Genomic DNA, 18,091 nt, shown 5'->3' on the forward strand with positions numbered 1-18,091 from the left:
CAGAAGAAGCAGAGTTGTTACGGGTTTTGCTTTTTTTATTTGATCTTATTTTGTTGAGAGGCGTTCTCAGGTACTGGTGATATGAATACAAATGTTTGTCCAGCAGCTTGTAATATGTTTCGATTTAATACACTAAAATGTAGAAGAAAACAAAATGTTCTTTATTTTCATAACTGGAGATAACAAAAACAAATAACGAGAAATGTATGACATACACAATTAAGACAATTCTGCGTCTTTCGACATGTGGTTTATTAAAATCAAATTATAAAGACATTATGATACTTAGAACAACCCCACCTGTGATGACCCTAAAACATTAAATCTTGTTTTTACGCTTTATTTTTTTAGCTTAACATCGTCCCCAATACATTTGTCTTCTTATCATGTCTTATAATAAACAATTAATTAGCCTTAAGAAGATATATTTTAATCGATCATAAAAAAGATTACTCCCCTTGGTAGCGGGTAGTTACGTTTGCGCGAGTAGATAAAAGATAACCATGCTGTTATGCAAGAAATTCAATTGTTAAGACCGTAATTTAAACTATAAGTTAAAGTTTGGTCACTTACATTTACATAGTTCATTTACAAAACGTATAGAGAACTTAAATCTCAATTTGCGTTATAATCTTCATATCTATAAATTTCGCAGTTAAGATTGTTTTTTTTAATGAAAGCCAAAAAAAAAAAAACTTTTTTGTTTTAGTACCCATTAAGTAGGAATTCAAGTGTTTACAGATTCAAATAAATAATAAGTTGTCCTCTGAAAGAAATCCAACGAGTCATCAGACTCCTTTTAAACGCCGAAGTTCAATTGTGTTATGAAATTATACATTTTAATTTCTTTGACAAAACCGGGTTCTACCTTGAAAAATCTAAGACAAAACCGGGTTGTACATATTGTCAAAACCGGCCGCCTCTTCTATCTTGACATGACTCATTTCTTTAATTTTATACACATAAATACAAGTATTGAGAAGCTCACAGTGGCTACTTTTGCAATCTCCGTGTCATTATCTTTCTTTCCATACCTTTCTTTATGTACAATGTGAACAATTTAACGAGATATTAAACAAATTCGAGGCATGGTTCACTCAATTCGTCATTTTGACATTCATTTTTACTTATTTCTCCGTTAATATAGAACGGTTGTAGAAAATATTACACCTAACAATAGACAATAGTTATATATATATTTAGGCATTCTTCGATATCATAATTGTTAAGACCGTAATTTAAACTATAAGTTAAAGTTTGATCACTTACATTTACATAGTTCATTTACAAAACGTATAGAGAACTTAAATCTCAATTTGCGTTATAATCTTCATTTCTATAAATTTCGCAGTTAAGATTGTTTTTTTTAATGAAAGCCAAAAAAAAAAAAAACTTTTTGGTTTTAGTACCCATTAAGTAGGAATTCAAGTGTTTACAGATTCAAATAAATAATAAGTTGTCCTCTGAAAGAAATCCAACGAGTCATCAGACTCCTTTTAAATGCCGAAGTTCAATTGTGTTATGAAATTATACATTTTAATTTCTTTGACAAAACCGGGTTCTACCTTGAAAAATCTAAGACAAAACCGGGTTGTACATATTGTCAAAACCGGCCGCCTCTTCTATCTTGACATGACTCATTTCTTTAATTTTATACACATAAATACAAGTATTGAGAAGCTCACAGTGGCTACTTTTGCAATCTCCGTGTCATTATCTTTCTTTTCATACCTTTCTTTATGTACAATGTGAACAATTTAACGAGATATTAAACAAATTCGAGGCATGGTTCACTCAATTCGTCATTTTGACATGCATTTTTACTTATTTCTCCGTTGATATAGAACGGTTGTAGAAAATATTACACCTAACAATAGACAATAGTTATATATATATGTAGGTATTCTTCGATATCATAAAAATAATAAACAAATACATTGTAAACAGAAATCAATCTTTTCTCGGTCCATTAATGTTCCGTCATCGTGCCGGATATTATCGGATACCATCGAGTCCAAACAGTTTTGCCTGTGTGGTTTAGACACAGTGTGAGAATGGACCGGCACTCGTAGAATAGGTCTGGTTAGACATATTTAATAGAGTGGTGAACCCCAACCCCCAAACATTAGACAGTGGTGTAACAGAATATACAAATCAGTTCAAAAATGCTAAGCTCGTCAGCTCGCAAAAAGCAGAAAAACAACAAGCTCAGACCGGTACACATATCAACCAGTACACATCCAACATCCAATGGATCTAGTGTAAAGACTTCATTATCAGTCAAAGAAAAAACATGATATGGTGCAATGCAAAAAGTACAGGTATTGACAAATTATAGAACCGCGAAGGTGCATATGCATATAACAATATAGTACGGTGACAAATAAGGTAAATTTGAAAATTTAATGGACCGAAATACCTCACGGCTAATTTTGGTCTTATTTTGTAGATAAATATAGTATCCTTTAATTAAGGCATGTCGTAGAGTGCCAAAGTGGTGCAGATTTTTGAAAACTTCGGTCAAAGGTCAAAAGGGGGGATTTTAAAAAATCGCAAATTTTAGACATTTTAGACAATTTCTCGGTAAGCTCTCTTGATAACTGAGAATTTTTTCGATGGAAGCATCCGCTAGGTATGCTCCACAAATACAGCTAGTCATATTAAGGTATGATTACTAGAGATTAGTGACACATACCCTCGCTTGAAACAAGTAAGAAAATGAAACAAAAATCTTTATCTACGGAAATTATCGACAAAAAGTATTCAGTCACTTACAGATCCTATACAAAATTGCTTCACAGTCTATTATAGATTTTGAAGAGCTACCGCTAGAAATATTTCGTCATGTTCTTGCAAATCAAAATCATTGTAGCTGATTATGTGGTATGGGATTTGCTCATTGTTGAAGGTCGTACGGTAACATATAGTTGTAAATATCTGTGTCATTTGGTCTCTTGTAAAGAGTTGCTCCATTGGAAATTATACCACATCTTCTTTTTATATACACCAATGTCCCATGTAAGGGGAGGGTTGGGCGCCCGCTGGCATGTTTAACCTCGCCACATTCTGTATGTGGCTGCCCCAAGTCAGGAGCCTGTTATTCAGTGATTGTTATTTGTTGCTGTTACATTTTTGTTGTTCGTTTATTATTTTGTACATTAATTAGGCCGTTGTTTTCTCGTTTGAATTGTCAATTCGGTTCCTTTATTGCTGACTATGCTGTTAGAGCTTTGTTTATTGTTGAAGGCCGTACGGTGTTGTAAATGTATACGTAATTTGTGGTCTTTTGAGGAATTTGTCTAATTGGCAATCATACCACATATTTTTTTGGATTATGGTTTTAAAGCAGCCATTGACCAAATCTCAATAACTGTTGGACCATTTTACATAAAGACTTTGGATAATACCAATACCATCTATCTGATCAGGGGTGCACTGGTTTTTCATAAAGGAAAATCACACACTCAGCTAAAATATACAGTTTCGTTGACTATCAAATGAGAGTGCATTGTAATCATTATCCATTTGAAAATAACTGTTATCTACTAACCAGGCATATTATTTATCAGAGAGGTTGGAATACATTGTAAAGATAGAAATAATTTGCAATTTTAAACGATCGTAAACAGCTTTTCACAATTTTTCCGCAAATGCATTATCTATAAACAAATGTAACTTGCGAACTATACGACAACGAAAATGTTTTTCTTTCTTTCGCAAACAGATCATCATGTAGACTTTCTATTAGTTTTTGAAAAGCAACACCATGCCCCAACTAATTTGAAGCATCAGAAGCAAATTATTTTTAATTTCACCAAGTAGTCAACAATGCATGCTGAATGTTGAAGCGACTTGTCCTTGAAGTTATTTATGAAAAGTAAACTCACAACTGGGTGACCTGTCAAGGAATAGAAGTTCCTTCATAATTTAAGTTCCAAAAGGAAAAAACATTCTCGAATATTATTTCCACAGGACTATATATGACAGTATATGTTCCTAACAGAATAAATGGTATAGAATATTTGTTCCAACAGGAATATATATTATGATAATGTTTTAGTACAAAGTTTCCTTTGGAACTTCTGTTAGCCGGAACAAATATACGTTGACAGGCCTATCTGATAATTTGCGTCACTTGAAACAGTATTGACACGCTAAAATGACTCGACGTGCCTTAATAGCTTAGCTTGTTGTACAGGGGCGGATACAGCCATTTTAAAAAGGGGGGTTCCCAACCAAGAGTAAAAGGGGGGGGGGGAGGTTCCAACTACATGCTCCCATTCAAATGCATTGATCGTCGAAAAAAGGGGGTCCAACCCCCGGACGCCCCCTGGATCCGCCACTGTTGTATGACAGAGTACTAAGACATTTTTACCAGTCATGTTAATGCCGAAGTGTGTTTTAAAGAAAATTGATTCGTATCGTTACACAAATGTTGTTTGTACTAATTCAAATGCTTCAAAATGTTTTCTTCTGGACATGTACAGGCTTCATAACAAGATCAAAGATACTTTACACGTTCTTATTTAATGGAATTAGTACTGACAATAATTTTCCATAATTTTTCAGATGTGTTCCAATGTGGTTTAAAATTAGTATTTTCGAAAAACAAGAATAAAAGCACCTAAATAATTATTATACTCTATCATCTGTACTTATATAAGCTATTCAAGCAGATAGACACACCTATTGATACATATATATATGTAGTGATACTGCTATTTAATGAGTTTGATAAAAAGGCTAGTAAAAGTTGATTTGTAAAATCTATCAAACTTTTATATACCAAAACTTCTTAAGTATTGGTTGTTCCACTACTTTTTTGTGAAAATTTGATATTCAATTTGGTGATATATATATATAAGAAATGTAATATACTTTGACAGACGGTAAGATTTCGTGTTTGAAAATAAAAGAGAAAAATCCGAAAATCACACTTTAACGCGATTTTACAAAAAAATGCACCGTGGGAAAACTCTACGACAAGGCTAAAATAAAAGTATACTGTTTACTCCATCTTCATGTGAATTTTCAGCCGTGAGGTATTTCGGTCCATTAAACTCCTTAAATAAGCGACTTTTCCCGATTTGTCACTCCACTATAGTCTAGTTACACCAAACCTCATTTGGTATTGCATATGTATAGAAAAATAGTGCCTCCAGATCTATGTGTGCCTTGGTTAAGAGGGTGTCCATAGAAAAACCAGGCAGTGGATGGCACATGACATATTTTGTTTTCAAATTTTTTTCATCTATTTCATATCACAAATTCATTCTTTCTCAAAGTTTAATTTAGTTTAACTGCAACAAATAAAGAGAAAAAAAAAATAAATAGAAAGCACTGAAAATTCATTGAAAAGGGAAGATAACTCTTCACTTTGTACAAAATTTTGTTGCATTGTTAGTGAACTTTAAAATCATTTTCTGAGCAATCCACTGTTGATTCAAAAATATCTTTGACATATATATCCTTTGTATGATATAAACATTGCATTGGAACCAAAAATTCAGTGGGAAAAAAATTATGTTGTGCCACCCATATCATAGGATTTGCCTGATATTTACTTGGACAGCCTCTTAAATACTGAAAATCAAAATTTGAAGGATGGATAGTTTGTATCCTCCAATGATACAAGTAGGCAGTATTCAACGGATTCTATGCACACGTTACCACTTTTCCAAAAGTTATTTTAGTCAAATAACGCATATTCATGCAACTATATCAACCAACTGAATCTTTAATACATGAACATGTAATCTGATGTCATCAATATAGTCAATACTGCAACGAATGTTATTCTTGCAATTCGGTCGGGAGACATGCGGTTAATTTTAGAGCTTGTTTTTATTGGTTTTATATTGGTTTTATACAGGTGAGTTGTTTTCTTATACTTTTCTTACATTTATTAAATCACCGAAATGGATAACCCTCAATTATTTTGTTGTTCTTTTATTCTTTATTCTTCTTTTATAACTTTACACATCGTTGTCAATATAATGGACTTTATGCGACTGTCATACAAGTAAAAGACAAGAATACAAAAAAATATCATAGAATAATAACACAATGACGTGGTGTACAGAGCCATGCCATTTGTATCAAAGTAACATTAATGATATTCATGTCAACACCAAAGTGTTGACTACTGGGCTGGTTATATCATAGGGAACGAAACGTCCACCAGCAGTGGCATCGAGGGTAACATAATCGAATATAAATGCCCAACCAATGGTTAAATGATTATTTCTTAATTGATGCAAATACAAAATGCTTTTCGTCGTGTTATCCATTGAATACCATTGGTTATCCAATGGTTTTATGGTTGTCAAAGATTAGATGTACAACATAAAAAGCGTTTATAGTGACTGCATGGTAACAATCCTTTGCGACTGACACAAATAGGTGATATGCAAGGTGTTCCATATATATGCCACCAAATGCTGTTTAACAACACTAGATCCAGCCGACGAAGGAATGTATCCGTAGATTCAATTATCAATTCAGATGTGATTTAAAAGGTTTATAGTAAAATTGTATTAAAGATATTGCTATCTTTGAATTGTGATTTAGGAAAAAACGATGCCTCGTTTTCAGTGTAACGTGTAACACCTTATTAAGTAGAAAATCCGTATTATTAATGTTTTTATGGTGAACATTTTGTTTATAATTGTAGAATTATTGACCTTTCATAACGTATACATAAATCCTTATCATATCTTAAATACATACAAATGTATCTGATATATTTATTCCATGACTTAAAATGTCAATTACTTGATATTATTACATTGGTTGCAATGAATTACATTGATTTCCCAGTTAAATAAAAACCGATAATTTCACATGTGAAATAAACGTGATTATTTTACTCTCTGACGTCATGCAACAATAGGCGTTATCAAGACGTCGATAACGGCGGATCAAAACAAATTGTGAAAAAAGATATAGTTCCTTACATGTTTTACATTAATTTCTTTTAAAAAAGCCATTTGCCAATGTAATAAATAGAATAACTAATTAAAGAATTCAAATATCGAAAAATATTCAACTCGTGACCGAGCAACACTGATAATTAACTCATGCGCATTCGTGAATTATGTGTTGTCGGTCACTCGTTGAATATTTTTCTGTATTTGAATTCTTCCATTAGTTATTCTTCAAATTAAGGTTTAAAAGTTGAAGGCAGCAAATGTGAATCGGTACATTTTGTTTATAATACTTGAATTCACGTCATAAACGAAAAATAAAAAAGATGAAAAGATGTCAAACGGTCACATTGGATTCCATTCTTTCAAACAATTGCACTTCAGAAAGAGCTCTACAATCATTTGACTATTGAATTAAAAGTTTCAGTGGAATAAGCATGCGTACTGCATATAGCTGCAAACGACATTAACAGATGTGTCCAAATTGTCGTTGTTCCAATCCCGCCCTCTTAATTTTTAACGCACAATAAGTAAAAGTTTCGTGGCATTTGATTTTGAAAAGTCATATCCGACACGATAAGCTTCTAGTGAAGAAGGAACTGTTGATCCGTGGGGAGTATATGCGTTCTTTAAATAAATTTCGTCTCTCTAGATTTTGCGATTTCTTTATGGTGTTTTTTTTGTCATTTTGTCATTTTCTTCCATTATTATGAGACTCACGCATCGTATGAAATTAACAGATAATTGCTGTTGGTTCGTTTAATTACGAACTATTTTCACATTAGCTGCAATTCTCGTTTTGGTAAATAACTTTACTTTCCGCTATATAGATGATAATAATTTTGGTGACTGAGGCCGTGTTAACACCAAACGCCATGTACAGTAAACATGTTAACATTTAGTTTAATGTAATGTACACTGGTTTCACATCTATAAACCTTGTTTAATTACCTGTGCATAAGAGTTGTTCGTTTAATTACGAACTATTTTCACATTAGCTGCAATTCTCTTTTTGGTAAATAATTTTACTTTCCGCTATATAGATGATAATAAATTTGGTGACTGAGGCCGTGTTAACACCAAACGCCATGTACAGTAAACATGTTAACATTTAGTTTAATGTAATGTACACTGGTTTCACATCTATAAACCTTGTTTAATTACCTGTGCATAAGAGTTGTTCACATTGTAAACTTTATGTCATTTAAATGTTTATTACGTAGAACCGAATGCAAATTTTTCGGACAACTTTTTTAGCATTTAGGGAACAACCAACCGACTTAAAAAAAAAAGGAGAATGGATTTTTTTCTGCAAAATATACCGTTACCAGAAAAAAAAATATTCTGGTCATAGAGATGATAAAAAAAATATTCTGAATCCAGAGTTTCCCAATAAATTACAGTGTTAAATATTGAAAAAAAGATATTTGATTGCTGGCATCGAAAATACTGAATAAAAACGCTCGCGATAAACAAAATCGCTGACTCTGAAAAAATATATACCCCCTCCCTATTTTGAAGTTTTGACGATTTGTAGTACTTTAAATTTACTTAATATGTCTCGATTACCGCCGCATTAAAATGTAGGCTGCAGCAGCGTGCTTACAGACGAAGAAAAGGATTGAGATATTAAGGATCACTACATTTTTATCTTGCCTGTTTCTTTCAAATGGTATTTTTTCTCCAAGTATTCAGGAAAAAAGGGAGAAGTTCATGTTTTTTCTAAGTTTGTTTTAACGGATCTGAGATACTAGACAAAGGGTCGACAAACAATACAATTTACCTCACACTTTTTTAGTTATTTATTTATGAGCAAATAGTTGTTTCGGAATAAAGACCAGTGGCAAATATTTCCGTGTACGTCCAGTCAATTCAGGAAGACCTTTTCAAATGAATTATGTGTTCGGCAATGATGCTGCTTTGACTTTTCATACGTCATGTAAGGGGTTGAAAAATTATGTAAAGTTTTTTATAATAAATAAATATTTCAAGTTGAGACAAATATTTCTGTAAAGAACTTTATTAATAATTGTTATAAATATCAATTTTATCCAAAAATCGTTCCTTCCTTTAATATACTTGGTAAAATTTAAGTTTTAAATGCCTAGTTTTGTTTACACGTAAACTACACAAGGCTTACATTGCCTATTGACTGCATGTAGACAAAACATGATTTACACTACATGTTAACATTGAGTGTTATCAATGGGAACGTAATCGTGTTTAGTTTACGTGTGAGTTAGACCCCGTTCACACTAGGACATTTTTATCGATTTAAACTAGACCGGTTCACTTTAGATCGATTTAAGGGCCAATGTGAACGCTTTGAATCGATCTTCAATCGGCCTAAACTAAAATACCAAAAGAGGTAGTTTAGTTTGAATCGATCTAAAGTAAACCGATCTTACTTTAAATGTGAACGCAGAGATCGGTTTAAACTAGTACGATTGAATCGGAAAAAAACGTATGCTCATGTACAGCGCCAAAACTATCTCAGAGATTCGTTATTTAACCCATATTTCTCTGTTTACAAACATTTAAAACAAACTGAAAACATTTTGTCTTCGCCATCGCATAGATTTGCGAAATATGTGTCTTCTTTTCTTATGATGATTTTTCTTTTTCTTTTTAGGAACCGCAATACTTCTTCGTGTTATAACTTCGTTACTACAGATATTCTTTTTCAAAATTAAAGAAAACACCTGTACCAAAATGTTAACTTCTGATTCAGGAGAAACAATAACTTTATCCATTTTTTTTTCAAGTGTGTGTGCGTCAGAGTATCAATAGATGAATTTAATAAATCAGTTCTATTTATACACAATGTTTACAGTTTTACGGCTAAAAAGGTTAGATCGATTGCGTTTTTAATTGTAGTGTGAACGCAGTGGATCGGTTTAAACCGATAGAGAAAGCTAACTGGTTTTATTTAGATCAATTCAAATTAGATCGATTAAAAAAAATGCTAGTGTGAACGGGGTCTTACACTTACACAACACCGAGTTTAGGTCAATGTGAACACGGCCTATGTTAAACGCATCTATCCCATTGAACTAGAGATAAAGGATACAATAGATACAGTTACGTCTGTCTCATATCTTGACTTACATCTATACATTGACAATGATGGTCGATTAAAAACAAAACTTTACGGCAAAAAAGAGTATTTCAGCTTCCCAGTTGCGTATTTTCCATGCCTATGTAACAACATTCCAGCAACGGAGTATATACTAGTATCTCCTTATTGATACGATATTCCCGGGCTTGTATTTCCTATCATGATTTCCTTGATAGAGGGTTTCTGCTCACAAGGGAGCTGTTAAACCAAGAGTTTCAAATGGTGAATTTGAAATCATCCCTTCATAAATTGTACGAACTACATCATGAGTTGGTTGACCGTTACGGAATATTCGTTTCACAGATGATATCAGATATGTTCATTAGGTAGCTATACACAGTTTGGAAAAAAACTTAAAATTGACAATCATAAATTTTAAACACCCTCTTTCCGTTCTATTCTGACAAATAAGACTTGATATTTGTGCTATGCATGTGTATATTTATGGAAAGAGAATCCTCCATAGATTTGATTTCTATTTGTTATAATGGTGAAATATAATCCTTTTGGTGTAACCATGGCAACAATCTGCATTTATTTGATACAAAATATTGCAAAAAAGGGGGGTGAACATTTCACAAAAGTCTCCAAAATCTGGTCCAAAGGCTAAGTTCAATCAATTACAGTGATATCTTTCCTGAAACCAAAATCATATATCTATCAAGAGGTAAAAAAATAATTCATATGCATTTCTGCTCACTTTTCCATAAAATTGAATTGAAAAGATCAGCAGTGGCATCGAGGGTAAAATAATCGAATTTATACTGCACTCGTTCTATTTGAGCAGTCAAAATGCGTTGACTGTATATTTCTATGTCATATACAGTCACTGACCCGATATCACTTTTCCTCATGAATATTTAAATATAAAATGCCGAAATAATATTTAATTATTCATACGACCTCTTCAACCTGTTCTTGTTTCCAATGCATACAACGATGCGTGGATCAAAGACCCAACCTTGTTTCTTTTGCAGTTATTGGAAAAAACATATTTCATTTGTTAATATTTTTTGTTTGTAACCTATAAATCATTATGCTTCATGCTTATGGTTGATATTTAAGTTCATACTCAAACGATTTCGTTCACCATCGAGTGTGAGTTTCAACAGGTAAATATGTACATTTCATTGTGTTGTATATTTCTCCGCGAGCATGATATGAGGCCTTTTTAAAGGGAATTTTCCCCAATATTTAAATCAAATAAATAAACTTAACGCATTAAACAACCATTGAAAATGTTGTTTTAGATTGCAGTATAAAGACAATAATAGTGGATTGACTTGACATATCAACGATATAAGGATTCTGCACGAAACGGGGAAATAGCTCGGCACAGCCTCGCATTTCTCCGTTTCTAAGCCTCATCCTTATATCGTTGATATGTCAAGTCAATGCACTATTATTGTCTATATAAATGCCCAACCAATGGTTAAATGAAAACAAATCTACGGCTGCTATGAATTATTTCTTAATTGATGCAAATTCAAAATGCTTTTCGTCGTTTTATCCATTGAATAACATTGGTAATCCAATGGTTTTATGGTTGTCACAGATTAGATGTGCAACATAAAAAGCGTTTATAGTGACTGCATGGTAACAATCCTTTGCGACTGACACAAATAGGTGATATGCAAGGTGTTCCATATATATGCCACCAAATGCTGTTTAACAACACTAAATCCAGCCGACGAGAGCATGCATTTGTAGATTCAATTATGGATTCAGGAATGATTCAAAAGCTTTATAGTAAAATTGTATTAATTATATTTTGATCTCTGAATTATGATATAGTAAAAGTTGATGTCTCGTTTTTAGTGCAACGATTAGTTGAAAATCAGTATTATTATTGTTTTATGGTGAAAATTTTGTTTATCATTTTAAAATTAATGACCTTTCATAACGTATACATAAATCCTTATCATATCTTAAATACACACATGTGTATCTGATATATTTATTCCACGACTTAAAATGTCAATTACTTGATAACATTCAAATTAAGATTAAAAGTTGAAGGCAGAAAATGTTAATCGGTACATTTTGTTTATAAAATTTGAATTCACGCCATAAACGAAAAATAATAACACGAAAAGATGTCCAACGATCACATCGGGTTCCATTCTTTCAAACAATTGCGCTTCAGAAAGAGCTCTACAATCATTTTACTATTGAATTAAAAGTTTCAGTGGAATAAGCATGCGTACTGCATATAGCTGCAAAAAACATCAACAGATGTGTTCAAATTGTCGTTTTACCAATCCCGTCCTCTTAATTTTTAACGCAAAATAACTAACAGTTTCGTGGCATCGAATTTTGAAAAGCCATATACAACACGATTAGCTTCTTGTGAAAAAGGAACTGTTGATCCGTCGGGAGTATATGCGTTTCTTCAAATAAATCTAATAAGGATTCGACTCTCTAGATCTTGAGATTTCTGTATGGTGTTGTTCTTTCAATTTGCCATTTTCTTCCATTATTCTGAAACTCGCACATCATACGAAATTAACAGATAATTGCTGTTAGTTCGTTTGATTACGAACTATGTTTACATTAGCTGCAATTCTCCTTTTGGTGAATAACTTTACTTTCCGCTATATAGATAATGTTCCCTCAATAAATAATTCAAAATTTGATGAATATGTTAAACGTATCTATCCCATCGAACTAGAGATAAAGGATACAACAGATACAGTGAAGTCTACCTCACATCTTGACTTACATCTATACATTGACAATGATGGTCGATTGAAAACAAAACTTTACGGCAAAATAGATGATTTCAGCCTCCCAGTTGCGAATGTTCCATGTCTATGTAGCAATATTCCAGCAACGGAGTATATATATTTCCGAAATTGATACGATATTCCCGGGCTTGTATTTCCTACCATGATTTCATTGATAGAGGGTTGCTGCTCACAAAGGAGCTATTAAACCAAGAGTTCCAAATGGTGAAGTTAAAATTCTTCGTTAATTTTACGGACTCCATCACGAGTTGGTTGATCGTTACGGAATATCCGATTCACAAATGATATCGGATATGTTCCTTATCTTGTAACTACAATCCCGTTCTCTTTTCACTAATATGACCTACCAAATTATATTATTTACCGGGTTTGTAATAACACGAGCAACACGACGGGTGCCACATGTGGAGCAAGATCTTCTTTCCCTTCCCGAGCACGTGCGATCATCCTCTGTTTTTGATGAAGTTCGTGTTGATTAGTCTTTGGTTTTCTATGTTGTGTCTTGATATGTCTGTTTGTCCTTTTCTTTTTTTTAGTTTAAACATATTTATTTATAGTGGATTGGGAAACAAGTTTTGCAACTTATATTAATCCCTTTCCACTTTGCAGGTGCGAGTGCTGTCTTGTAGCGGCATTAGCCTACTCTTTTTCGAAATCTACAAGGGTGTCTTTAACGTGCAAGAGATATGGCTCTCTCTTAACACGTGGTCAGCCATTTATCGTCCCCTTCCGACGGACTATCATCGTTTCCTCAAGACCATACTCGCTGATGGTGTCAAGGGAGAGCCGGAAATTGAGTTCCTGAAATTTTCAAACCAGGAACCTTTGTGTCAGTAGTCCGATGCACTAACCACTACACGGCACTCTTTTTTGCCGTGGCGTTATCAGTTTATTTTCTATTTATGAGTTTGAATGTCCTTCTGTTATCTTTCTCTCCTCTTTTATGTTATTCGATTGCTGTGGCATTAACAAACCCATCACATATTGGTTGACTGTTGGTTTCTGAACGTTCAGTGTCAAATACTCATCATAGATACATGACGTAAACAACATTTACGACAGTCGTGCGTAGTGTCAACATTAGACTAATTCATGACGCTCATTATCATATACCCATAACTCTCATTATTTCATATTTTCAGGGTGACTTTTGAATATTTAGAGAATTAATTTTTAGCTGATATTACAAAATCGAATTTAGTTTCGTAATTTTTTACAATAACAATTTTATGGATTAAAATGACTACTATGGTTATAAAGTTTTAAAATTGAAGGCGTCACTGAAGCATCTGATAAAATGTTCCAAATAGAACATTTAAGTTTCATGACAAGTTGAAGCAGTCAAATATTTAAAGAAATCTTTTATCGTGTTTGTGTATATCATAAGGGATTTTTCTTGTAAGTAAGAGGTTCGGTATTTAATTTTATAATTTGCTGATTGTTCTGCCCTTTGTCTCGATTGACCATTACAACTCAACCCACGTCCCCTCTCGATTTGTTTTACATTCAATGAACGTGTTATGTTTAGTTGAGTCTAACTAATATACTTGTATATTTTGTTTTCTGTTACACATGTTCACTGAGTAGATTAAACAGGACATTAATTTGACCAATTATAAATTATAATGTTTAGAATGTTGTATAATACATCATTGCTGTTTGTTTTTATTGCGTGTTTTTTAATTTGGATATGTTAACTCGCTGTCACGAACACTTTGATTGTTTTAATAGTGTATTTCTGTTATGCCCTCCCTGTATAGAAAGTAAATGATTAATGTTCACATAAAGTCGGAAAATTTATAGAACATAACTTGAAAGTCCAATTACTTTCTGGACAAGGCTCAAAATAAGTTGAAATCAATACTTTATCACTTTAAATACATTTTCATTAATTTTCCCATTGGACATAGTCATAATAAATAGAATAAACATAATAAACTAACAATATGCTACATCTTCATTATACCTTGGTATGATTAATTAAGGGTTTAGTTTAAAACCGGGGCTTCCAAGATGCTTAAATATATCTTTCGTTCCGATATGACGACATACATTTGTTTCATAAAGTCAAATATATATACTGACTTTTCGTTTCAAATGTTAATTCTTTGATTGGTTTAACGCAAGCATGTGGACCTTTTACATTTTTATTTTAATTACACTTTTACGTTTTTCAGAACAAAGTAAGTTAGTTTAGCAGTATTTATGTGAATTTATGCAGCTACTAGTTAATTATAAATGTATTTATGTAGTACTAGTTTTCACGAGTTTAGGTGTCCTTAATATTCAAATAAATTGTTTCGTTTTTAGATATAATCATCTCGGTAATTATTTCAAACTTCATTTTTTCCAATTCAGGCGCTGATTTCATATATTTGTGTTGCGGCTTAGTGATTGCTGACTTTTAATTCCTAGTGACATTTTATTTGTATTTTTTTAATTGTTCGTTTTGTTAAAATGTTCAAAAAATTTTATGCATGTTAGTCTTAAAGATTGTTTTAATATCGAGCGTACCTAGTGAATGTTATTCCAGAAACATTTGTTATGGTCACTTACATCATAAGTTAACGCTTCAGCGCAATTTTATTGTAATGTACAATTATTCTAGTTTAGGCTTCAGATTCTTTTTTAATAGTTCTTTTAATTCATATTTAACTTCAGTCCTTTTCATAACATTTAAATTTCTTCATAAGCAAGAATCCATATGGTTTCAAGATTTTTTTTATATATCAACCTCATGATGAATGTTATTTTAGAAACATGTGTTATGCTCACATTCATCATTAGCTAACACTTGAATGCATTTTTATTCTATGTTACCTTGTGCTAGTATAGTCTAGGCTTCAGTTTATGTTTAATAGGACTCTCACATTTTATTACAGTCGTATTCATGACTTTCATATTTTTCCAAAGCAAGAATCCCTATGGATTTTCGTATCACGAATATCAACGCTCAGCGGGATTTATGTGGTTAATGCTAAAAATAACCATGTTCCATCTTCAATATTGAAAAAATATCTATTAAAACATGAACTAAAACCAGAAAAAAACTTCAAGCAATAGTGAAATGTCTACATCAACCAAATTGGTAGCAATCTTAGATTTATGCAGAGAAAAGAAAAATTAAGCACAGCTATCATTTGAAATAATGATATAAAATTGTCAACAAGGAATAGCGGATATGCCCGGTACATAGAACACGACACTTGTATGCGAGGAGTATTTATCTAACTTACGGCTATTGATACACTCCATAAACTATTCAAAATTTCCCCCGTTTCTAATTGAATTGCAAATGATTTTACAAAATATTTAATGTTTTTGAAATCCTATTTATAGAAAGATGATAATTTGAATGTTATATTAATAGTTATTTGTTTTAATAAAGTGTTCCTATTTTAAAGCTTGCCAAGCTTACCTGAAAGCGGATATAGTTTTTGCACTTGATTCCTCTGGAAGTGTTGGACTTTCTCATTTCAAAAAACAGATTGACTTCGTTAAAGACTTCGTCAACAAGTTTTCTATTGGTCCCACTAGAACTCAGTTTAGTGTTGTAACATTTTCAGATACAGTTAACAATGAATTTACTCTGAATGAATATCCGAACAAACATAGACTTATAAATGCGATAGATAATATTAAGTATAGAATAGGAGCCACGAATACTCACTTAGCACTAGAATTTGTAACACAAAATTCTTTTCTTTCTGCTAATGGTGGACGGTCTAAGATAAAACGAATCGTAATTATTTTAACTGACGGAAAGTCACAGATCCCAGATCAGACAAAGAAAGCAGCAGAACAACTTCATCTGTTAGGAGCACAAGTGATTTCCGTCGGAATTGGCTCTGGTGTAGACATACTTGAAATAACAAGAATTGCAAGCGACAAGCAGAATGTAGTTAAGGTTGAAAATTTTGACAAACTTACTACCATAGAAACGCAAATTCAAAATGCTGCATGTCAGAAAAAATCAGGTAAAATATGTTTATGTACGCAAAATATTTTACGCAGTACACAATTTAATTATATATCATCAGTTTTAGCGACAGAAGTAACAGTTTTTAGGTATTTCGTGAATAACTGCACGACTATGTTGCATTAAGTGTATACTGCTATGTAAAAACAAAAGCTTGAAACAAATCATTATCAAATAGATATGGAAACCTCACAATTATGAAAACTAGATTTTATGTTTTAATGTAACAACAAATAATAGACACATTTTTTTTTATCAAGTGCAAAATAAGTGAAAAAATCTCATCTGCATCTTTTACTTATATTTTTTCAACTTCCTTGTTATAAATGATTGAAAAAATACATATCTAGGAAATTTGAAAAGAAAAAGTTATATGAGATGTTTATGTTTCTGGTAAAATCATTTTTTGTACCCCTCCCCCATTTTTCTCAAAATTTCACTCAAAAAGACTGACTTGATTAGAAATAAAATTTGAAAATTGCATTACTCAAAAACTACTTATTGGAAATACACAATTCTTCCACAGAGTTAAGTTTGATTATGATAATTATCAAATTCTTTGCTATTTTCCACTTATATCACAAGTTTTGGAAATAATTCCAGAACGAGATTTCAATGAGACTAAACGAGACTGAAATGTCAGAAGAATACATCCTTAACAACTGTCGCACAAGAGAGAGGTTAAGCTAGCTATACAAACCCGGTTTAATTAACGAGTTTTACATAAAATAATGCCTGTATCAAGTCAGGAATATGACAGTTGATGTCAATTCATTTGATGTGTTTAAGCTTTTTAGTTTACCATTTGGTAGGGACTTTCGGTTTTGAATTTTCCACAGAGTTCAGTATTTATGTGATTTTACTTTTTACTAAGCCAGGAATATGACAGTTATATTCCATTATTTCTGTTTTCGTAAGTTGATATAGTCGAGTAATTTGTTTTTGCCAGTTTGTATGAACTTTCCCTTTTTTTCATTTACCTTCGAGTTCTGTATAATTTTAATACTTGGTCGCATATGATATATTGGATAAGGAGATTAATCTCGTATTATCCTCGAGTAAAAGGGGTCATATGCATTAATTCATCCCTAGATTATATGCACAAAAATGAAATAACACAATCACGTCAAAATATGTTACTAAAAAAATGATTGATTTTTCGAGTTTTGCATTGCTGTCAGATAGGGTATAACTTTTGCATGCATAACATGGTAAAATTTCTACACTAATGACATTTGCATTTACAACAATAATCTTCCATAATTAATTGTGTTTTCTTTATTTTTAGATACCTTAGAAGATACAGATTTTTATTCATTAT

General features: G+C 32.2%; 1 protein-coding gene across 1 annotated transcript in view; it reads left to right on the forward strand.

The window, feature by feature from the left end:
• The window catches only part of LOC143060787 (matrilin-1-like), a 40,147-nt gene extending 22,742 nt beyond the window's left edge, over window positions 1–17,405 (forward strand). Inside the window, exons 2-3 of the mRNA XM_076233639.1 lie at window positions 16,196–16,768; window positions 17,374–17,405. Coding sequence (XP_076089754.1) covers window positions 16,196–16,768; window positions 17,374–17,405 — 605 coding nt within the window. The remainder of the gene's footprint in view (window positions 1–16,195; window positions 16,769–17,373) is intronic.
• The last annotated feature ends 686 nt before the right edge of the window (window positions 17,406–18,091 follow it).

The sequence above is a fragment of the Mytilus galloprovincialis genome, chromosome 1, assembly GCF_965363235.1.
Source record: "Mytilus galloprovincialis chromosome 1, xbMytGall1.hap1.1, whole genome shotgun sequence".
Taxonomy (NCBI): domain Eukaryota; kingdom Metazoa; phylum Mollusca; class Bivalvia; order Mytilida; family Mytilidae; genus Mytilus; species Mytilus galloprovincialis.